Below are 25,838 nucleotides of genomic sequence, written 5' to 3'. Positions count from 1 at the left end.
CTGATATGCATCAGCTGCAGAGCCTCCTTGTACATTTATCCTTCCCTCTGTAGTCTGTATGCTTATTAGCAATGCAGTACCACTACTTCTCCTAGCAGGACTTATTATATTACACTATATTGAGGCCTTTGGGCCTGATCCACTGTGGATCGCTATTGTGATTGCAGCTGCGATTACGCACGCAGGTCTGCTGCGAAAATATGCTAATTAATGCTATCGCAAAGCCCTTGCACAGCCAGCACAGAGACGCCCACTGCCGCCCACTACCGCTATCTCACATCTGTAATACCTTGCAGTCCTGCGTATACATCAGGAAAATCGAGTAACATTGGCTCCTCATGCAGAATTACAACAGATCTGACCTTACTCAGAAATTGCTAACCTTGTCACACGCAGTGAGTATTCAAGCTGCATATGCCATCGCAGTGGCTAATGTATGTACGCCCATGCAACCACGTTCAAACGGACAGGTACGCATGTGTTTCTCGTACCACTCCTCCGTTACCTCCCCCAAATGCTGACCTCCCGTTACTCTGTGATGGATTTGTGTCTGCATAAGTGGTTGCAATGCTAACTCACGGACGCGCACTGCGGTACATATGCATGCCCAGTACGCACCATCGGCCGATCTGCATACGCTGTTGCAGTTGCAATCTAATGAATCAGGCCCTTTGGCGGTATTCAATTGCTATAGTGCGCCCGATCTCCCGTCTAAAGTGACGGGATATCGCGGGGCGCTATTCAATTGTTGCTGTTTTTGGCGCTGATCGCGCCCAAAGTGATCGGGTTTAGCCACGTAAAATGGCTACCCCCGACCAAAGTACTGGGTGCGATCGCAATAAGTGCAGTTTGAGCACCCAAACAGGTAACTTTTCGCCCATTTCAGCTTGCACCCCCTGGGGCTGCGAGTTGAAATGGTGCACTGGCAGCTGATCGCGCACGGCAGGAGCAACAATTGAATAGTTCCTGTTGGGCGTGTAAAGGGGCGAAACAATTGAATACCGCCCTTATGTCCAAATAAAATTACTATAAAACATAGACCTGCAATAGTGTGAGGTTTGCCAGTGGCATACTTGCCTACCTTTGAAAAAGCATTTCAGGGAGATTGTCAAATAAACACCTATTAGCGTGGCGGTAAAGTGGGTGTGTACTGCTACATCTGAGAGGCGTGTCATAAACCTGATTTACACCCAAATGTAAATGAGCCCCAAAGCAGTTAGTAAGATCTGCATGTTGATAAAAACGCACTAATACTTTTCTAAAATGCATGTAATCATAGGGATCATTGTGCCTTATACCCAATATATCTCTGGTTTTTCTTTTTCTATCAGGTGCTGTCGGGGTAGGCAGGGGAGACAGAACCTTCCCTGTTATAGTCCCTCCCCTATCATACTACCTGTCATGCTCCAGAGTTTTGATATATAAACTTGTGGGCCTGATTCAGCAAGGACCGCTGATGCGAACACGGCAGTTCTGCTGCAAAATTAGGCAAATGATTGCGATCGTAATGCCGCCGCAGCACAACATAAAGACGCCCACTTCCCTTTACTCTCATCCGTAATACCTTGCAAGTCTACGTAAACATCGGTACCATCGAGTACCATTGGAACCTCACGCACAATTAAGGCAAGTCAGACCTCACTCACAAACTACGAAACTACGGTATCTAGAGCTCAGGCTGCGTATGCCGTCGCAGGGGCTTAATTATGACGTTCAAATGCACTGGCACGCCTGTGTTTCTCCCCCCCATCACCACCCCCAAACGGTACTTCCTGTCAATCACTCTGCGATAGGTCTGCATAGTCACTGCGATTGCAGTTCCATTCGCAGTGGCTATTTTGCGTATAGCGATACATACGCATGCGCAGAACGCAACAATCAACCGGATGCGTGCGTTTTTGCACTTGCAATCCTTGCTGAATTAGGCCCTGTGTTTATATACATGTGTAAAAATATTGACCATGCCATTGACCTCACCGCACGTCACTGTTTTCTATAACAGCTTCATAATGGGAGTAAGGTGTAGTCAGGGAGATTACTAAACTCTTCAAGGAGTCAGGGAGATTGCTGCTATTTCAGGGAGTCTCCCGAATAATCAGGGAGAGAGCGGCAAGTATGGCCAGTACAGTATCGCAATGTCTTTCAATCTATTGTCTTTCATTACGTTTCATTTATTAGAAAAAAATCCCCTCCCCATGTGTTCTCTTCATCCTCATCACCTCAATTCATGTAGACATTAGCTCTCCGAAGGTCTGAAGATAGGATTAAAGAACCATCCCTTATCGGCTTTATGTCAGGTTGAAAAGTTCGTGCTCTAAATTAACCCTAGTTTAAGTTCTATTGGTCATGCACAATGGTGTCAGATGTGTCCCTGTGTAACACCAGGATAAAGTAGACAAATCCTAATTAGCAAAATGAATTACAATTAGTGTCTATAGTAAAACCATATTAAATTTGATGATTTTACCTGTAAATATCCAAAACGCTATAATCCAAAGGTAAATTTGTCATCATGAAAGTACATGGCTGCACAAAGAGACATACTGTATAGCTTTACAATTAATGCACAGTGTCCTGTTTGTATAATATATGCATACTGTATGTATCTATGCATGTTTGTATGTATGCATGTATGTATGTAAATATATAGAATATATATATATATTGTGTAATTATTGGATCCTAATGATGTCCAGCCATCACTGTGTTTACCCAGAAATTGTGAGCACCCGTGTGCTGATGCTCATGATTTCATTAATGTGATTAAAGGTTTAGCAGAGATAAAAGAGAATTCTCTGTGCCCTGCCTTGGTTTATTTCTTCATTCTAAGTCGTAGAAGCAGCATCAGAGACTACACAGTGGGCACAGGAACAGCCACCCCGGAGCTGTGTCAGATATGTCCCCTTGCTATCAGACACTGATATTGATGCTACTATTTTGCAATGCCTGCAGCAACCCTGTCTTTCAACCTTCTCTGGTGCTGGACATGGCCAAAGTCCTGCTGGATAATTATTGCTTTCCGGAGAATCTGATAGGAATGCAGCAAACTATTGAGCAGGCGATAAAAAGTGGGGAGATCCTACATGTCACAGATTTCCATACTTTAGCCAGTGTATTCACAGCTGGGGTCCAGGGGTCCCTAAATGACCCTCGTCTGATAGTATCTTATGAGCCGGCTGTGTCTGTGATAAAGCAAGAGGAGGAAACCATCCCGACTCCTGAGCAGCTGCAGTTCTTGGTAGATCATTCTATTAAATACGAAGTCCTGCCTGGTAACATTGGATACCTTCGAGTTGACTGCATAATAGGCCAAGATGTGGTACAACAAATCGGTCCCTCTCTTGTCAAAAACATTTGGCAGAGGCTAATGTCAAGTTCTGCTCTCATCCTCGACTTCAGGTACAGCTCGCAGGGTAAGGTCTCGGGAATTCCCTTTGTTGTGTCCTACTTATGTGAAGCTGAGCCTGTGGTCCACATTGACACCATTTACAATCGACCCTCAAACACCACCACTGAACTGTGGACACTGCCCAAACTGATAGGGGAAAGATATGACAAAAGCAAAGATGTGATAGTGCTCACAAGTAGGTTCACCCAAGGTGTGGCAGAGGACGCAGCCTACATTCTGAAGCACATGAACAGGGCATTATTGGTTGGAGAGAAAACTGCAGGTGGGTCATTGGACATCCAGAAAATAAAGATTGGCCAGTCAGATTATTACATCACTGTTCCAGTTTCCAGGTCTATAAGTCCTCTGACCGGACAGAGCTGGGAAGTTGCTGGGGTATTCCCTTGTGTGGTTGTCAATGCAGAGGATGCGCTAAATAAAGCTTTAGCCATTCTGTCTGTGCGGTCTAAAATCCCGAATGTCTTACATCAGCTTACTCAGGTCTTAGGGAAATTCTATGCTTTCTATGACCGGATCCCAAGCTTACTAAGGCACCTTAACACTATGGACTTCTCCTCAGTCATTTCTGAAGAAGATCTTGCTGCCAAATTGAATTATGAGCTTCAGTCAGTGACTGAGGACCCAAGACTGGTACTAAGGGGCAAATCAGAAACACCAGTAATACCAGAAGTGTACCCACCTACAGAGAATTTACCAGATGATGAGAACATTCTTCAAGCTGTGGTGAACAGTGTCTTCAAAGTGGATATCCTCCCTGGAAAAATTGGCTATCTCCGTTTTGATGAATTTGCTGATGTCTCCATTCTTGCCAAATTAGGACCTTACATTGTCAACAAAGTGTGGGACCCAATTACCAGCACAGAAAATCTCATTATAGACTTGCGTTACAACACTGGTGGGCCCTCTGCAGGTGTTCCTTTGCTGCTGTCTTACTTCCAGGAACCAGAGTCTAGTATCCGCCTGTTCACTGTGTATGATCGGCTTGTCAACTCTACTAAGGAGTTCTATAGCTTCTCTGAGCTCCGTGGAAAACCCTATGGCTCTAAAAGAGGGGTCTATGTGTTGACTAGTCATAGAACTGCAACATCAGCTGAGGAATTTGCATATCTTATGCAATCCTTGAGCAGGGCAACAATCATCGGTGAAATCACATCCGGGACTCTCATGCACTCCCGCTCATTTAATCTGGGAGGCAGTGATTTAGCTGTCACAGTACCAGTAATCAACTTTGTAGATAACAATGGTGACTGTTGGCTTGGGGGTGGAGTAGTTCCAGATGCTATAGTCTTAGCAGATGAAGCCTTAGACAAAGCCAAAGAAATAATTGGGTTTCATCCAGAAGTGTTTGCATTGGTAGAGGGCACTGGGCTTCTCTTAGAAGTTAATTACGCCATTCCAGAGGTGGCAAACTCAGTCAGCCACACCCTTCAGGGTAAGTGGGCTGAGGGTGGATACCGCTCTGTGGTGGATCTGGAATCCCTGGCTTCCCAACTCACAACTGACATTCAAGAGATCTCAGGCGATTATCGACTTCATGTTTTTTTCAGTAACATAGAACCAGAGATCTTAGAGGAAACAGCAAATATTCCCTCTCCTGAAGAGTTAAACTACATCATTGAGGCACTATTCAGGATTGAAGTCCTCCCAGAAAATGTAGGTTATCTGCGATTTGACATGATGGCCGATGCAGAGATAATTAAAGCAATTGGTCCTCAACTGGTTAGTCTAGTCTGGAATAAGCTTGTTGACACAAAGTCCCTAATCATTGATATGAGATTCAACACTGGTGGGTATTCCACTGCTATCCCTATTTTCTGTTCCTATTTTTTTGACCCAGAGCCTCTGCAGCACCTGTACACGGTGTATGACCGTAGCACTTCAACCGGTACTGAAATCTGGACACTGCCAGTAGTGGCTGGCCAAAGATATGGCTCCACTAAGGACATTTATGTTCTGACAAGTCACATGACAGGATCAGCAGCTGCAGCCTTTACAAGATCAATGAAGGATCTAAACAGAGCAACCATCATTGGGGAGCTGACTGGTGGGGTGTCCCTCTCTGTCGGTATGTACAAAGTAGGGGCGAGTCACCTTTATGTGTCAATTCCGAACCAAGTCGTGATGAGCTCGGTGACCGGTAAAGTGTGGAGCGTGTCAGGAGTTGAGCCTCATGTTGTCATCCAAGCCAATGAGGCTATGAATGTCGCCCATCATATCATTAGACTGCGCTCCAAGATACCTTCTGTCATTCAGACAATTGGGAAATTGGTGGCAGACAACTATGCTTTTGCAGAAACCGGGGCAGAGGTGGCTTCCAAACTACTTTCACTGGTGGAGACCGTGGACTACAAAATGATTAAATCCGAAATGGAGTTAGCTGAGAAACTCAACTATGATCTTCAGACACTATCCGGAGATGTCCATATGAAAGCTGCCTACATACCAGAGAATTTAAAGGATCGCATACCAGGAGTTGTGCCCATGCAGGTAAGAAAGATAGGGGGAGTTGTCCTTCTTTGGCGGGATGTGGAGCAATTGCCCATAGCATCCAATCAGCTTCTAAATATAATTCTATAAAATGATAGCTACAAGTTGATTGGTTGCTATGGTCAACTTCTAAACCTGCCATCTACAGAAGACTTGATACATCTTCCTCATATTAATTTACTTTCCCTTCTATTATATCCACGTACCAAATTTCAATTTATCCAGTACATCTTACAGTTCATACAAATCATACAGTTTTCCTATAAATGTTTGCTAAATGTTTAATCATAATTCATAAGTCAGAGAATATTAGAGCTGCTGTACTTCTTGTTCAGCTGAGGTGAATTGAAGTATCATCCTTAGATCTGGAAGCAGCTTCACAGTAGCCAGATTATTACTGAAAATTTGTTCATTTTACTTGTATTTACCAAGATTTTTTTGATTATCGACATCTAAGCTCATGCAAAAGGTTTTGTGAACGTGTGTTAAGCGCTTTGAAATGACACCAGTGGGTAGACCTTAATCTTTGGGACACTTTATTTTTAAAAAAATTCAACAGACTGGGGGCCTCATTCAGAGGCGGTCAGAGGATGCAAGCGGTCGCTCAGAAACTGGGCGGCCACTTGCATCCTGACCGTCCGCCTCTGTTGCGGTCGTTAGGCTGTGGGTTAACACCCACAGCTCTAACGACCGCTCGGGTGATGGTCTCGATGGTCAGAGACTTACGACGAGACCCTAGGGTAGGGTCTCACTTGTCGTAAGCCCCGGAGAGCTTCTGGCTCTGTCAGAGCCGGAAGCTCTCCACTGACATCACTAGTGATGTCAGTGGGGCCTCCCCCAAACGGCAGGCATTCCCATGGGAACGCCTCCGTTTGGGCTGCCACCCCCCCGGCCCGCCTTCCAAACGGGGCGAGCTGTCAATCAACATCGACAGCTCGCCCCCTTTGGAAAGAGACCCGCTACGACCAGCGCTGCCGGTCGTAGCGGGTCTCACGCATGCGCATGCACACTGGCAAAACATCGAGGCGGCCGTGCGGTCTGAATAAGGTCCTGAGAATCGACATCAAAAGGAGGTAGTTGAAATCCCAGCGCTCGGAATGCTAAGTATTGGGGTTAGGTGTGAGGGTTAGTGTTAGACACTATGCGGAGGGTTAGGGTTAGGCAATAGGCACTAGGGGGAGAGGTTAGCGTTAGACACTGGGGGGGGTGAAAGGTTTATGGGAAGGGTTAAGATACTTACAGACAGGTGTCGGTATCCTAACCCTGTCAGGATGCCGGCGTCAGGATTCTGACTGACGGGATCCTGAGCGAGCACCAGCATCCCGTACCCAACCCAGTCAGATATACACAAGTGCAGAATATGCAGATCCCACTACATTTTGAGGCACATAGTATATGTTTTGTGTATACAGACAGGCAGAAGAAGTTGTAGATGTGTACTGTTCACAAAAGACACTAAAGGAGAGATGTAAAGATGTGTTCCCCCAATCTAAGTGCAGGAAGCTACAGTCTGAACATTATTTGCTAATGCAGTGCAAATCTGAGCTAATGCAATAGCAGCAAATCAGTAATTAGCGTTCACAAGCCTCGTGCATGTTAAGACATTGAGAGCAAACATCTGATTGGTTGCCATTATTTTAGTGTAAGGGCGGGATGCAACAACAAGCATCGGATTTTGGATGCAGTGCATCCAATCAATTATCGCATGCATACCGGCATTTAGTAACACCGTATGCTTGATGATTGTAGCAAAGTACAGCTCTCCCGATAAGAGCCGTCCTTTGCGGTGTGGGGACTTGCGTGTTTATGACCCAGGAGTTCCTTTGCGCATGCGTGGCCATCGACCAGCGCATGCGTGAGCTGTGGGGAACCCTGAGAGGAATCCTATTGGATGTGGCATTTCCAGGGTTATATTAGTGGAAGGCAGGAAGGGACTGGAGTTTCCCATTGGAATGTATGCATCACTAAACCAGATTGGGAACACTGCATTTTACTGAATGGAAGACATCGGCATTCAAAACATCTTGTGTGACACAAGCTCTAATACGTCACAACATACAGTAGAAATGGGGAAGTGTGAGAAATGGTTTCACATAGGAAAAGATGCTGGTTAATCGGGTAAGTTAATATAGATTCCAAGAATATTAGACTTTAACAAGAGCAACTGCAACCAGATAACACTGACAGATAGTATTACAGTCTAGAATAGATAATGGGCACCACTGCAGATTTATAATCAAATTGGCAAACCTGATTTTTTTAAGTTCCCTATATAGTGGTTTTGGTTTTGGATCTGGATTAACTTTTGTATTTTAGTTTTGGTTCTGATTTTGCAAATCCACGCTCATGTATTTTTTGTTTTCTTTTTGTTTTGGATCTGTATTTGTTTTTTTAAAAAAATGATAAAAACAGGTAAAATCACATCATTTGGGCCTGTTTTTGTTCCTACAGCATTATTAACCTTAATAACATTCATTTCCAGTCATTTCCAGTCAATTTTGACCACCTCACCAGTGGCAAACGCAGGATTTCTAGAGTGGGGTTTCCAAATGCCTGATTTTAGAGTGAGTGTAGCCAGTCCATGAAGAGGGAATAATTAGCACTTATCCAGCTTTAATATGTTATATACAAAGTGTATTGTGTTGCATAATTCCAGCATATACAGGACCAGCGATCACAGTAACCATTATATGCGGCAGAAGGTCCATCCTGCCTGAGATGTTTTTTTTTTCAGATGTGGGCACCATTCCGGAGCATTGGCGCAAGTCCGGAAATCTGGGGTAGCAGCAGAAGAACCTAGAACTGCCCTGGACATATATGTACATATTGGTCTCCTTATGTACTGGATAATGTATTATTATACAGTATTAATAATTAACCCTATTGATGGTCTATAATATACCAGTGCATGTTTTCCACATGTCCTAGTTGGTGCACAGGTGTATTTATTACTGGCTGACACATTTTAAAAGATCCACAGGTGGTGCTGATTATTTCACTTGTGATACTGTGAAGAACATGCAGCACTAGTAAAATTCGATTACATTACTATTTCTATTGTGGTCATGGTGTGGGCTGGGGAGGGGGGTTTCCAGGCAGACGGAACCCCCCCTGCGTTTGCCTATGCTCACAGCTCACAATATTGTTTTCACTACATTTCCCCAATATAGGCCAAAGGCTGCAGTTGAGCTGGCTGGCTAAAGTAAGCGACAGAGCAGTGGCACAAACACGCGTCAGTTATTTCTATTTAAAAATGTTTAGCAAATTATTAATGTATTAGCAATAACCAATCAAATTAACTGACAAGTACTTTCAATAGAAAACAATACAACACAGAAATTTACTAAAAATCGTGCGTGGAATATCCTTGCTCAAAACAAAACTAGTAGTATCTCTGTAACCATAAAAACAGCATTCCATTCCTGCGGGTCAGAAACTGTGGGTCGGATACAGTGCAGGTCAGATATAGTGCGAGATACAGTGGAGGTCAGATACAGTGTAGGTAGGATACAGTGCGGGATATAGTGTGGGTTGGATACAGTGCAAGTCGAATACAGTGCGGGATACAGGGGGGTTGGATACAGTGCGAGTCGGTTACAGTGTAGGATGCAGTGTGGTTCGGAGAGAGTGTGGGTCAGATACTGTGCAGTTGCCATCAATGGCATATACCAGTGTGGGTTGGGTACAATGTGGGTCGGATACAGTGCGGGATACAGTGTGGGTTGAATACAGTGCAGGATACAGTGTGGGTTAAATGCTGTGCAGGTCGGATACAGTGCAAGATACAGTGTGGGTCGGATACAGTCCAGTTTATAGTGCGGGTCGGATACAGTGTGGGTCGGATACAGTGTAGGTCGGAAACAGTGCGGTATACAGTGTGGGTTGGATACAGCGTAGTTCGGATACAGTGCGGGATACAGTGTGCATTGGATACAGTGCAGGTCGGATACAGTGTGGAATACAGTGTGGGTTGGATACAGTGCAGTTTATAGTGCGGGTCGGATACAGTGTGCGTCGGATACAGTGTAGGTCGGAAACAGTGTGAGTCGGATACAGTGCAGGTCAGATACAGTGCGGTATACAGTGTGGGTTGGATACAGCAGAGTTCAGATACAGTGCGGGATACAGTGTGAGTTGGATACAGTATAGGTCGGATACAATGTGGCATACAGTGCAGGTTTGCAGGTCAGATACAGTGTGGGTCGGATACAGTGTGGGTCGGATACAGTGTGGGTCGGATACAGTGTGGGTTGGATACAGTGCAGGTTTGCAGGTCAGATACAGTGTAGGTGACAGTGCCGGTTGGATACAGTGTAGGTTGGATACACCAATAGTGCACTTACACTGTCAGTGGCGTCCTCAGTGCAAGAGTGCCAGCAGTGTACTCAGTGCAGGGGTGTCGGCAGTGTCCTCAGTGCAAGAGTGCTGGCGGTGTCCTCAGTGCGTGGGGTGCCGGTGGTGTTCTCAGTGCGAAAGTGCTGGTGGTGTCCTCAGTGCGTGGGGTGGAGGTGGTGTCCTCAGTGTGGAGGTGCTAGCGGTGTCCTCAGTGCAGGGGTGTCGCCAGTGTCCTCAGTGCTGGAGAGCTGGCGCTGTCCTCAGTGCGGGCAGTGGCGGGGGTGTCGGCGGTGTCCTCAGTGCGGGGATGCCGGTGGTGTCTTCAGTGCAGGGATGCTGGCGGTGCGGGGGTGCCAGCGGTGTCCTCAGTGCAGGCGTGCTGGCGGTGTCCTCAGTGCAGGCGTGCAGGTGGTGTCCTCAGTGCAGGGGTGCTGGCGGAGTCTGTAGCGGGGGAATGCCGGCGGTGTCGGCGGCGCTGTCCTCAGTGCGGTGGGGGCCGCCATGTTGCATGAGTCTGCCCCATGAGAAGCGCTGATTGACTGAGAGCCAGGGGAGGCGGCATTGATTTCAATGGGACTTTTGAAATTGGCGCCCAAGGCAAAACCATGAGATCCGACAGCGGGATCTCATGGTTTTGCCTCGGATTGGGATCCAGGGCAGGTGCGAAGATCCGAGCTTCCGGGATCTCCCCAGGTTCTCTGAGAACCGAGCCTGCTTATCTCTAGTTATGACTGTCTGTTGATACAATTGCAGCCTATAGCTATCTGACTGTCTAACAGATCTTTGGCATGTCTAGCCTGTGTTTTGTATTGAATAAAATCAGTAGAATAGGAGAAGTACACTTAGCAGCGAGTTGCAATGGCTTCTAATGGACTAGGCAAATATGTAGATAGTTTGGGTTTATTAGTTGTGTGAATAATATTATTGTGGGAGAGTGGATCGTTATTGCAGTCATGAAAGCGCTCTGCACATAAATGAAAGGCCATAATTCGATATGTGGGCCCTATTGCAAGATTTTGTAAGTAAGTGAGTAAGTAAGTGACCCACTTAGAGATATTTCTCAAATCCAACTTACTGATCAGTGTTTGGCTACTGTTATAGCACTAACCAAGAGTAATCATCCTACACTGATAACAAATCACAGGTTTTCTTCTGGTTACCATAGCTGTAGCCATGGGGTCTGATTCAGCAAGGATTGCAATTGCAAAGCTGCACGCAGGCTATAGATATATGATGTATGCACGCAGGCTATAGATATATGATGTATGCACGCAGGCTATAGATACAGTATATGATGTGATCCTTGCTATTATGAAAATGCAGCAGGAGATGTATGACACCCTCTGCTGCATTTCTGATCCCAGCACTACGACGGAGGTCGCATGCTGGGATTATCATCAAGGCCATCGGTGGTCGATGGTTGTGATGATGGACGGTACTGGGCAGCCGGCCAGCTGAGTAAGCCTCAGCTTACTCAGGCTGGCCGGCTTGCGAGCCCAGCAGACTGCGCACATCCACTCAGTCCCTGGCTGGCCACTCCTGGAAAACGGGGCGGACACACCCCATTTCCGGGACCGCCGGCTGACCCTGCACCATACTTGCCAACTCTCCCTCATTGTCAGAGAGACTCCCTGAAATAGTAGCAATCTCCCTGTCTCCCTGAAGAGTCTAGCAATCTCCCTCATTTCATCCTTACCCCCATTATGAAGCTGTTATATTAAAAAACAGAGATATATACATTCCAATGGGATCATTAGTGTCATTTCCTTGCATTGGTTATTATAAGGCACAATGGCCCTCATTCAGAGCCGTACGCTATTTGCGGTCGTTCGTTTAAAAACAAGGGGTGGCTATTCAAATGATCCGTACGCACATTGCAGTCTGTTCACACCTCTAAGTCTGAACGAGCGAGCAAAACATACGCTCGTTTATTTGTTAAAAACGCCCCCTGGCCGCACGCATCCTACGTCATGTCCGCTATTTATTAGATTAATCGAGTACATCGACCAGCGTATGAACTGCTCGCTATTCTTGTGGTTGGTGTTTGCTACCACAAATTTGCGTGCAGTTCGGGCTATAAAATAACCCAGTGACGTGGTCAATGACGCTGCTGTTTTAAATATACACACCCATAAAACGCCCGTTTTGACCTTTAAGCACGCCTGCGTTCGGATCTCCACTCCCCATTTTCAAGCACCTTCCCCTGTTACCACCCACATACGCCTCATTCTGTCACTCAAAATAGCAGGCACTCGCTATATAGCGTACAAAGGATTTTCGGCCGCACTGACTGGTTCGCGCATGCGTACTAAAAAGCGTACGCATGCGCAGATGTGCAAACATCGCTCGGAACGAGCGTACTGTTGTTAACGTGCGGCTCTGAATGAGGGCCAATGATCCCTATGAATTTCTCAAAAGTATTAGTGTGTTTTCATCAACAAACAGATCTTACTAACTGCTTTTGGGCTTTTTTTTACATTTGGATGTAAGTCAGGTTTAGGACACGCCTCTCAGATTTATCAGTATACGCCCACTGTAACACGCACTCATATGTGCTGCTTTCACAATCTCCCTGAAATACTTTTTCAAAAGTAGGCAATTATGCCCTGCACTGCCCCTTAAATGTCTCTGCCTGTCAATCAGGCAGAGGCATTCAAGGGCTTGCGTGCGTCTTAGCAGGACCCATTGTGCACACTCGCAGAATGGGTCCTGCACACTCGCAGATTCCCGATAATCAGGAATCTGCATTCAGCAGTGCACTTACGTGCACTACTGAATCAGATTCATAGTCTGGGTGCAGTAGATATTACCGCCGGCCGCATGGCAGCCCGGCAAGGGTGAAGATCCCGATCGTCGCTAAGGTAAGTATCGCTAACCTAATTCTACCCCCTAACCCTAACCCTCCCTTAGGGGTGCCTAACCCTAACCTTCCTCCCCAAGTGCCTAACCCTAACCCCCCCTCTATGTGCCTAAATCTAAGTCCCCCGGGGGGTGCCTATCCCTAACCTCCCCCCGGGGGTGCCTAACCCTAACCCCCCTTCCCCTAGATTAACCTAACCCTCCCGGGGGGGTGCCTAACCCTAAATCCCCCCGGGAGCCAGAAACCTAACCCCCCCCCCCCCTGCGGTTGTCCACGCCCGGCTTACCTTCATTCGGTATGCTGGAAATGGTAAAACAATTTGACATTGACTGACAACAACCATCGATGTTTTCTAATCATTGCTGGTTGATGGACATCCCTAGTCCCACTGTTGCACCATGGGGCTATAAAAGGGCAGTTGAAGCCACTCCTCCCCACGATTGCTGGCTTCCTGGCAGATGCACCTCTTGCTACTATAGTATTTCTGCCCCTGCTAGTGAGCCAAAAAAGTAGTTATAGGAATAAATGTACTTTACATTTATATACCCAGAGTATTTTTGTTATAGAGGAGATCCTGAAGTGTTACAGCAGGCTCAGATGCAAAAGATATTAGCAGATTTATTAATCAAAATGGCAACCGGAATAGCAGCCTAAGGAGAATAAGGGGTTCCCAACTTACCCCAAAGTTTAGGCCTGTGGGGGAGATGTACTGAGCCTTGGAGAGCAATAAAGTGGAGAGAGATAAAGTACCAACCAATCAGCTTCTAACTGTTCTTTTTCAAACACAGCCTGTAACATGACAGTTAGGAGCTGATTGGTTGGTACTTTGGAGTCTATTTACTAAGCAGTGTTAGGAGACAGAGTGAAAAATTATAAGGTACCAGCCAATCAGCTCCTAACTGCTATCTCACAGGCTGTGTTTGAAAAATGACAGTTGGGAGCTGATTGGCTGGCACCTTATCACTTTTCACTCTGTCTCCTAACACTGCTTAGTAAATAGACCCCTTAATCTCACTCCTTTTTATCACTCTCCCAGGCTTAGTACATCTCCTCCTGTAAATGAAAAGGGTGTATCTGTAGCACTACAAAAGTGTGAATATTATAACCTCTAGTAGGATAGAAAATAAAGTGTCTGTGACACAAGAGCCATGTCTCAACAGTTCCTTACACCAAAGAAGAGCCGATACATATGATGGAACTGTTCAACAGATTAACACTTCCCCAATCAACTTCAAAGATCAAAAACCTTGTACTCAGTAAATATGTGTGTGCTGAAAATTGCAATGGGAAATGACCAGAGGGTTAATGATAAAAATACATATGCACAAGAGGACATCGGTACATTATTTTGATTGTGTTTAAACATTGGCACTTGGCCTTCTCCCCGATCAAGCCCCTAGTATTAATGGGAAAACCTGTTAATGGCGCTGATGTCATTGTCACATGCTGTGACTGCTTACCTCACAGCGTCCCTAGTAACACAAGCAGGTAAGGAGGATGTATTTGCTAAATGAAATAATTCCTTATAGTGACCTATTAGAAGGATGAATACATCTCTATGGTGAGTGTAAGTAACCAACATGCGCCTCCTGCTCTCTCCTGGCTGCGCTTCTGCACGTGTGTTAGTTGATCCCCTCTCAGAAGTTTAACTATGTCTATTCTCAGCATCCATTCATGGAGTTGTGGAAGACGTGTTAGGCTCAATCCATTTAGGTACGAGTTTGCGAATGCAAGTTTGTTTGATGAACCTTGCACACTTCGCACTACAGCACACTCTCGAGAAACGCCAATCCAATTAGAAATGCTAATTCACTCAAGTCGTAGCGAGGTTGTGCAAAAAAGCAAAATGAGAGAAGAGTAGGAAAAAGTAGGTAAACCATCCTGGACCCCCAAGAATTGACAACTGAGATAGCAAGACCACATAGAAGGCTGTCAGTGGCCATAAGTTAAGTACTGGAGGTTCTTAAAAGGTATCAAATATTTGTTTTTGCATTTTTTAATAATGGTTAAAAAATTATAACAAGCAAGTGTTTATCAACAAAGTAATGTCTTTCCATCATTTTGGGGTACAAGTTTGTAAGTCGGAATAAACATCTTTACCTCTCATCTGCAAGCTTAAAAAAACCTCCCATTAATACAACACCTCCACATGCCTGTCCCACACCATTTACACCTCCACATACCTGTCTCACATCATTTACACCTCCACATACCTGTCCCACATAATTTACACCTCCACATACCTGTCCCACATTATTTACACCTCCACATACCTGTCCTGCATCATTTACACCTCCACATACCTGTCTCGCATCATTTACACCTCCACATACCTGTCTCACGTCATTTACACCTCCACATACCTGTCTCACATCATTTACACCGCCACATGCCTGTCCCACATCATTTAAACCTCCACATACCTGTGCCACATCATTTACACATCCACATACCTGTGCCACATCATTTACACCTCCACATACCTGTCTCGCATCATTTACACCTCCACATACCTGTCTCACGTCATTTACACCTCCACATACCTGTCTCACTTCATTTACACCTCCACATACCTGTCCTGCATAATTTACACCTCCACATACCTGACTCACATCATTTACACCGCCACATACCTGTCCCACATCATTTACACCTCCACATGCCTGTCCCACATCATTTACACCTCCACATACCTGTCTCACGTCATTTACACCTCCATATGCCTGTCTCACATCATTTACACCGCCACATGCCTGTCCCACATCATTTACACCTCCACATACCTGTCTCACATCATTTACATCTCTACATAGCTGTCTCACATCATTTACACCTCCACATACCTGTCTCACATCATTTACACCACCACATGCCTGTCCCACATCATTTACACCTCCACATACCTGTCTGACATCATTTACACCTCCACATACCTGTCTGACATCATTTACACCTCCAAATACTTGTCTCACATCATTTACACCTCCACATGCCTGCCCCACATCATTTACACCTCCACATACCTGTCTCACATAATTTACACCTCCAAATACCTGTCTTACATCATTTACACCTCCACATATCTGTCTCGCATCATTTACACCTCCACATACCTGTCAGACATCATTTACACCTCCACATACCTGTCAGACATCATTTACACCTCCACATACCTGTCCTACATCATGTACACCTCCACATACCTGTCTCACATCATTTACTCCTCCACATACCTGTCTGACATCATTTACATCTCCACGTACCTGAGCCACATTATTTACACCTCCACATACCTGTCCCACATTATTTACTCCTCCAAATGCCTGTCCCACATCATTTACACCTCCACATACCTTTCCCACATCATTTACACTTCCATATACCTTTCCCACATCATTTACACCTCCACATAGCTGTCTCACATCATTTACACCTCCACATACCTGTCTCACATCATTTACACCACCACATGCCTGTCCCACATCATTTACACCTCCACATACCTGTCTGACATCATTTACACCTCCACATACCTGTCTGACATCATTTACACCTCAAAATACTTGTCTCACATCATTTACACCTCCACATGCCTGCCCCACATCATTTACACCTCCACATACCTGTCTCGCATAATTTACACCTCCACATACATGTCTCACATCATTTACACCTCCAAATACCTGTCTTACATCATTTACACCTCCACATATCTGTCTCGCATCATTTACACCTCCACATACCTGTCCTACATCATGTACACCTCCACATACCTGTGTCACATCATTTACTCCTCCACATACCTGTCTGACATCATTTACATCTCCACATACCTGTATCACATCACTAACATCTCCATATACCTGTCTCACATCATTTACACCTCCACATACCTGTCCCACATCATTAACACTTCCATATACCTTTCCCACATCATTTACACCTCTGCATATCTGTCTCATATCATTTACACCTCCACATACCTGTCCCACATCATTTACACCTCCACATACCTGTCTGACATCATTTACACCTCCAAATACTTGTCTCACATCATTTACACCTCCACATGCCTGCCCCACATCATTTACACCTCCACATACCTGTCTTACATAATTTACACCTCCACATACATGTCTGACATCATTTACACCTCCAAATACTTGTCTGACATAATTTACACCTCCACATGCCTGCCCCACATCATTTACACCTCCACATACCTGTCTCACATAATTTACACCTCCACATACGTCTCACATCGTTTACACCTCCAAATACCTGTCCTACATCATTTACACCTCCAAATACCTGTCCTACATCATTTACACCTCCAAATACCTGTCTCTCATCATTTACACCTCCACATACCTGTCCTACATCATGTCTCACATAATTTACAAGTCCACATACCTGTCTCACATCATTTAGACCTCCATATACCTGTCTGACATCATTTACACCTCCACATACCTGTATCACATCACTAACATCTCCATATACCTGTCTCACATTTACACCTCCACATACCTGCCCCACATCATTTACACCTCCACGTACCTGTGGCACATTATTTACACCTCCACATACCTGTCCCACATTATTTACACCTCCAAATGCCTGTCCCACATCATTTACACCTCCACATACCTGTCTCACATCATTTACACCTCCACATACCTGTCCCACATCATTTACACTTCCATATACCTTTCCCACATCATTTACACCTCTGCATATCTGTCTCATATTATTTACACCTCCACATACCTATCATACATCATTTTCACCTCCACATACCTGTCCCACATCATTTACACCTCCACATGCCTGTCCCACACCATTTACACCTCCACATACCTGTCTCACATCATGTACACCTCCACATACCTGTCCCACATCATTTACACCTCCGCATACCTGTCTCACATCATTTACACCTCCACAAACCTGTCTCATGTCATTTACACCTCCACATACCTGTCTCACATCATTTACACCGCCACATGCCTGTCCCACATCATTTACACCACCACATACCTGTCTCACATCATTTACACCTCCACATAACTGTCTCACATCATTTACACCACCACATGTCTGTCCCACATCATTTACACCGCCACATGTCTGTCCCACATCATTTACACCTCCACATACCTGTCTCACATCATTTACACCTCCACATAGCTGTCTCACTTCATTTACACCTCCACATACCTGTCTCACATCATTTACACCTCCACATACCTGTCTGACATCATTTACACCTCCACTTACCTGTCTGACATCATTTACACCTCCAAATACTTGTCTCACATCATTTACACCTCCACATGCCTGCCCCACATCATTTACACTTCCACATACCTGTCTCACATAATTTACACCTCCACATACATGTCTCACATCATTTACACCTCCAAATACCTGTCCTACATCACTTACACCTCCACATACCTGTCTCGCATCATTTACGCCTCCACATACCTGTCAGACATCATTTACACCTCCACATATCTGTCCTACTTCATTTACACCTCCACATGCCTGCCCCACATCATTTACACCTCCACATACCTGTCCCACATCATTTCCACTTCCACATACCTTTCCCACATCATTTACACCTCCACATATCTGTCTCATATCATTTACTCCACCACAAACCTGTCCCACATCATTTACACCTCCACATACCTATCCTACATCATTTACACCTCCACATACCTGTTCCACATCATTTACACCTCATAATTGTCCCATATAATTTATACCTCCACATACCTGTCCCACATCACTTACACCTCCACATACCTGTCCCACATCATTTACACCTCCACATACCTGTCTCGCATCATTTACACCTCCACATACCTGCCAGACATCATTTACACCTCCACATACCTGTCCTACATCATTTACACCTCCAAATGCCTGTCCCACATCATTTACACCTCCACATACCTGTCCCACATCATTTCCACTTCCACATACCTTTCCTACATCATTTACACCTCCACATATCTGTCTCATATCATTTACACCACCACAAACCTGTCCCACATCATTTACACCTCCACATACCTATCCTACATCATTTACACCTCCACATACATGTTCCACATCATTTACACCTCCTCATAATTGTCCCATATAATTTATACCTCCACATACCTGTCCCACATCACTTACACCTCCACATACCTGTCCCACATAATTTACACCTCCACATCTACGCTCCACATAATTTACACCTCTACATATCTGTCCCACATCATTTACACCTCCACATTCCTGACCCTCATAATTTACACCTCCATATACCTGTTTCACATCATTTATAACTCTACATACATATCTCACATCATTTACACCTTCACATACCTGTCCCACATCATTACACCTCCAAATCCCTGCCCCACATTATTTATACCTCCACATACCTGTCCCACATCATTTACATCTCCACATACCTGTCCCACATCATTTACACCTCCACCTACCTGTCCCACATCTGGTACATCTCCACAGAGCTGTCCCACATCTCCATATATATGTCCCACATCATTACACCTCCACATACATGTCCCACATCATCCCTGCCCACACCATTTACACCTCCACATCCCTGCCCCTCATCATTTACACCTCCACATCCCTGCCCCATATCATTTACACCTCCACATCCCTGCCCCACATCATGTACACCTCCACATCCCTGCCCCACATAATTTAACCCTTTATTGAGCTTTTTAGAGAAATTCACCTGAAAACTGACATGTCTTCATTGGCCAAAGTATGTTAATTAAACCCCTCTAGGAGTGTGATCATTCATTGGGATGGATGTATTAGAGGTTCTGCACTGTGTACCTTAAAATAATAATCTTCCTGTTTAAAGGGCTGCATATAAAAAAATGCAAAAGTCCTCTGAAAAATTCCATGCTAGATTGTAATTGGATTGCATCTGAAATTTGCGGTCTGAGGGGCTGATTCAGCTTTGGATGCATTTATGGATCCTAGCGCAGATTCCCAATTATTGGGAATCTGCGCAGGACCCATTCTGTGCATGTGCAGAACAGGTCTGCGATCCCACACGCAGATGGGGAAGGGTGTTGACGGCCTCCATTTCCCAAACAGAGGTGTGTTGCAACTGTTGGGGGGAGGGACGAGGACAGGATTTCTGTCGGCTGGCAGAGATTTCCTGGCCACTTTCTTTCATCTGCAGTGGCTGGCTTGCATGACCGGCCGACGTTGTACAAAGCAGCTCGGGTCCGTAATGCATTCAGGAAGCATTACCAGCTGTGATGGCTCTTGCGATCTAAGATGAATCAGCCCCCAAGTTCGCCGTGAGACCGGCCCGCACCTAATTGCATGTCGATGTGAGAATGTCGACATGGTCTGCATGTAGACATTCAGTATGTTGATGGGTCTCCATGTCGACATTCAGTCGACACTGTCATAATGTCGACATGTTCACCATGCCGAAATTATACATGTCAATGGTGTGAATACTGGCAGTACTATCTAACCCCAACCACAGCCTAACCCTAATACTGATATTATGTTCATAATGTCAATAATTTTGCCATTTTGTCAATATGTTGATTGTCAACATTATGAATGAAGTTGTCGACAAATGATTTGATTGCATACCCTTCAGGGATATGCAGAGGAGCAATAAGCAATGTAAAAGAAACAGCAGGATGAATATTTCTGAGTACTATGGCAACAGAAAACTATACATTTTACTTGTACAGTAATGCTATATATGGAGACTGATTGTTATATATATATATATATATATATATATATATATGGAAGAGAAGGGGTACCTTTGGTGCGCTACAACTTTGAGTATTAATTGAACAGAAGAAATTTCCACCACTTAGGGGGATTTATTGCAATATTAGCTGTTGGTCAAACACAACCCTCTAGTTAGTCTTCAAATCACCATAAGTTTATGTTTTGGATATTGTTCATAAAATAAAAGCCCTATGGTAGCCCATAATTCTTATACCTGAATATTTTATTCTTGGTATATCAACAGAGGTAAAAATGTAAACAATTTACAATACAAATAAATACATAAATCGCATAAAACAACTTTTAGTAAACCTGCCCCAGTACAGAAGGATAGATTTTATTGGATTATTATCTGCCACCTACACCTTTACTTCTGGACTTCTTATGTGGTAGGTGCAGGTTTTTCAAAGCGATGACCCTACGCGTTTCGTCCACCTACAGGATCATCAGGGGTAAACACAAAAATGGAACTGGTCTGAACAAACACTTCATGATATGGAACTGGTTAGAACACTCAGTAGTATAAGCTTATTTTCTGTCCCTTGATAGGGAGAAATTCCTAGAAAGGCTTTTAAAAGCCAAGTAGTTCTTATAAAGATTTTACTGGAACGATTAGATGGATGTTTCTCAACCAATAAATGTAACCAGATTCCTTAACAGCAATTTAAATATGAAGATGCATCATATACTCCCAGTGTGTAAAAATGATGAGACCCAGTGCCAAGCAAATGGTAAAACTCTATTCAGTCCAATGAAGTGTATGTCTCCCTCTGTTAGCAGTCTATATATACATATAATCTGGGTGTCCACACACGTTATTAGAATAGAGAAAATCCTTTATTGAGGCATCTCAGCAATAAACAAACACCAACATTTCGGTCCCCTTATGGATCATTTGGTACAATAAACTATAAGCACTTAAATACCCGCATATCCCCTCCCCAAACAATCAATCCAAACAAACTGGATACATTAAAAAACATATATTAAGTTAAGTGCTAAGTTAAGTGCTATGGTCTCTCCTGTTCCTACATCCATCATGCCACAGTGGAACACATATGGAACGTGTGTGTGTGTTTATATCAAGTAGAACATTATAGCATATCTCTTAATCTCCTATACATTATTCTCCCAAGGGCTGAATATATGGCAGATATTAAATGTACACTGGAATTGTTTAAATAACACTCCATATCCTATCTATTTATATTTAGTACCATATCTACTATATTAAAAACTGAAAAAAATAGTATGGGCACCAGCAGTATACTTCACAGACCCATTAACTCCACAAATAAAAAAATATTAATAACTAAAACAGGAAAAAAGAAAAAAGTACTTAAGCAATAAGAAAAAATAAGTTATACCGGTTTTAGTGCACCCCCTAGATAAAAATTGCTATATGACTGTGCAATCGTAGAGATGCCAATTGGTTCTTGGCTGGAAACCAGTTCTCCTTTACATTGTTCACAGACATTATTGGATGCATAGGCATGGTCTGGGGGCTTGGACCCCTCCTATATGCAATGAGGGGCTTTTTAAAAAGAGTTTTCCCCAATATTGGGTCTGTTGCCAAAATGTCTACAAACAATCCTACTCCATAGTAGGATTATTAAGGTGACTCTATATTCGTATTCGTTCATATATAGATTAGCATAAACAGGAGCAATGTTGCTTCCCATCACTGTCCCAGAGGTCTGGAGGTAATATCAGTCACCACATTTAAAAAATTACAAGTGTCATCTATAATATAATTTAATTAAGAAATCAATTGGTGGTTGGCTTCGGTGATGGCGTAACAGGGCAGAATCAGTATCTGAGTTGTGTGGAATAACCGTATAAAGTGAAGAAATATCAATTGTTACCAATAGATGTGTCTTAGGATCTCTCATAAGGTCATTAAGATCTCGACTGAAGTCTTTGTTATCCTGAAGAAAGCTTTGTATATGTTTTACACATGGTTGTAAGGAAGAATCTGACCACAGATTGGAAAAGTGAACCTTAGGCTGGACACCTGACACACTTAGAAGAGCAATGCATAGAGGGCAAGAGAATAGTCCTCATCTGCTCATTAGATAGAAATGAGCGCTATATAGCAGGAGCATCAGTTGAGAACAATAAGCAACAATGTATCATTAGTATACCATTTGTTGTTTCAGATCCCATCGCCTGAGATGTTTGAGGAGCTCATCAAATTCTCCTTTCACACCGATGTGTATGAGAAGAACATTGGCTACATGAGATTTGATATGTTTGCTGACTGTGATATTCTTAGCCAAGTGTCAGATTTGTTGGTTGAACATGTGTGGAAGAAGGTTGTGGGCACAAATGCCTTAATTGTCGACATGAGGTAGGTATAGATTTAACAGTACATTCAACAGTGAAATTTAACAGATGTAATGTTTATATTGTTTTATGTGTGATTAATGAATATATAAAATATTGTTAGATACAGCTTTGGGTGTTTTACTAACATTAAAGCCCTATCATCTGTGGTCTAAATACATCACAGATTGTTCTGTTTATTTATATTTGGAGAATAAAGTACTGTACCTCTTTTTTTTTCCTTTATGTATGCAGCACTAATCTCTGTATTATATACAGACTACATGCACATGAAAATTATATTTGTGCATTTTATTCTGATTAAAAATAATAAATAAACTGAGATTATTTTGCATACAATAACTAATACATTTAATGATTTAATTCTTATGTATGTATATTATAATAGTACCTTATAGCTGTCTTTATTTTACTTGTCGTGAAGATATTTTGTAAATTTTCTAAAAATGACTTTGAGGATTTTATACTGGTAGTGTGTGCTGTATCAAAATGTATCCAGAAGGAAAGTGGTAGCAGCTTCAACATGAAAATGGGCCTCAGGGACTGTAAGAAAAGGATTGACATATTTATATGAAACAAAAATGTTGTGCTATGCTTCTGTGGTCATTATTATAGTGTCAAAGGGACATCAGAATTTAGTTGTTTTTCTTACTTACGAAAATTAGAATATTTAGTAACTGCTAATATATTTGTTGATTGTTGGCAAGCCAGCTTTGGCATATTATAGGAAACTAGCTGAAGTACCCAGCATTGCCCGGGTTTAAAGCTTCAAGTTATTCAGTTTTATTATGAGATGTCGTCCAAATCCATCCAGTGGAAGGCCCAGAATAGGCTCCCTGGTTCAAAGTTGTGTACGGCGCACTCCACCGTAAGGTCCGGCCAGGACCCCAACCACTCCATTAGGCATCCCAGACTAATTGCTATCCCTCTGTGAAGTTTTCATCCAAACCCATCGAGTGGAAGGTCAAGAACAGGCTCCCCGGGTCAAAGTTCTGCTCAGCGTACACCAACGGTAGGTTCGACCAGGACCTCAACCCCCCTAGTATATCTTCTGAGATCCAATCTTACCACTCTGTGAAGTTTTCATCCGTATCTATCCAGTGGAAGGCTCAGAACAGGCTCCCTGGGTCAAAGTTCTGCCCAGCATACCCAACGGGAGGTCCATCTGACCGGGACTCAAAGCCCCCTAAAACCAGGCCAGGATCCAACTGGACCACCATTGTTGGTTTCATCCCAATTGGTGCAGGGGTGTCCGAATGCATAACTGTACAGATAAACAAAGGGGGGAATTCAATTCAATGCACTATGGAATAGCGACGGGAGGGACTCCCGAAGCTATTCAATACACCGTGCTGTTTGGGCGCGCTAAGGATTTCTTCTCGCACCCCCCTGGGGATGCGAAGAGAAATCCGACCAAAGTGCTGGGTGCGTGGCTGTTTTTCTGCATAGCGCGGCGCTAACAGCCGCGTGCCCGGCACTTTGGTCAGAGAATGCCGGGTACCGCGCTTTAACACCCTTGTTAAGGCGCGATGACCGCGATAACCGGCATTCTCCGACCACACAGCGCACAGCTCACTCCCGGCGCCATTCAATTTGCGTTGAATTGAATCGCCCCCTTTGGGAGACCAATTAATTTTATATATAAGATGACAAGCGTTAAATTATCATTCTTGCAGTTTACCAATCAACCATGGCACTATATGATTACAATAGTTATTGGCTAAATTCCTGAAAAAGTATTACATTTGTGAAACTGTCATCTAAAAATTTACTAGTTTTTATAGCCGAATTTACAAATGTTGTCACAACTTTAGTGAGTACTGTATGGGCCCTATTTACTACAATCTGTAGTGTGATATTTTCGCCTAAATTCGCATTGCAAATTTAGGAAATATCACAGGGATTTATCAAAAATCCCTTGCAGGGACAGAACTTGTTCTATGTAGCAGCTGACCAGGGTCACAGTGCAGGAGCCGAGAGGCCAGCTGACCGGAGCCCCAGAGGACATCACCGTAGCACCGATAACCAGTACCTGGCTTTAGATAAGTGTTTTTTGTTTTTGTTTTAACTATTCTTTGTTTTGTAGTGATCAGCTTGTGGTGCTATCTATATCACTGAGGGGGAGATGTTTCAAACCTTCTAGAGAGGACAAGTGAAAAAAATGCCCATTGCAACCACCCAGCTTCTAGCTCTAATTTAACTAGTACATTCTATAAAATGATTGGTTGCTATGGGTACCTCCATTTGCCCTCTTTAAAAGGTTTGATATACTGTATCTGTAATTTTGTGAGCAGCTATTTTGTGGTTGGTGCATGCCACTCCTGGTTACACTGGAGACAGCCTCTTATCGCACTGCCATAATTCTGGCAGCAATCAGGGCCGGGTTAAGGGGGGGGCGCCAATACACGGAGGGGCCGCCGCACAGGGTCTGTATGACCCTGCCGAGAACAGGTGTCCAATGGCACCTGTTTCTGGATTGAGGCTCACTGCTGCGATCCACTGTTACTGTATGCAGCAGCACAATCAGTGCCGCTGCATACAGCGCAGAGCAGCTTCCGAGTCCTCTCACAAGCTCCACGTGATACATTACGTCCG

General features: G+C 44.0%; 1 protein-coding gene across 1 annotated transcript in view; it reads left to right on the top strand.

Annotated features, from left to right (window-relative positions):
• Positions 1 to 2,896: 2,896 nt before the first annotated feature.
• RBP3 (retinol binding protein 3) overlaps positions 2,897 to 25,838 on the top strand; it is a 29,845-nt gene continuing 6,903 nt past the window's right edge. Inside the window, exons 1-2 of the mRNA XM_088473489.1 lie at positions 2,897 to 5,896; positions 23,057 to 23,247. Coding sequence (XP_088329615.1) covers positions 2,897 to 5,896; positions 23,057 to 23,247 — 3,191 coding nt within the window. The remainder of the gene's footprint in view (positions 5,897 to 23,056; positions 23,248 to 25,838) is intronic.

The sequence above is a fragment of the Taudactylus pleione genome, unplaced genomic scaffold (genome assembly GCF_031769625.1).
Source record: "Taudactylus pleione unplaced genomic scaffold, aTauple2 ptg000136l, whole genome shotgun sequence".
Classification (NCBI taxonomy): Eukaryota; Metazoa; Chordata; class Amphibia; order Anura; family Myobatrachidae; genus Taudactylus; species Taudactylus pleione.
The sequence above is the reverse complement of the archived record's forward strand: the minus strand, read 5'-3'. Positions and strand labels throughout refer to the sequence as shown.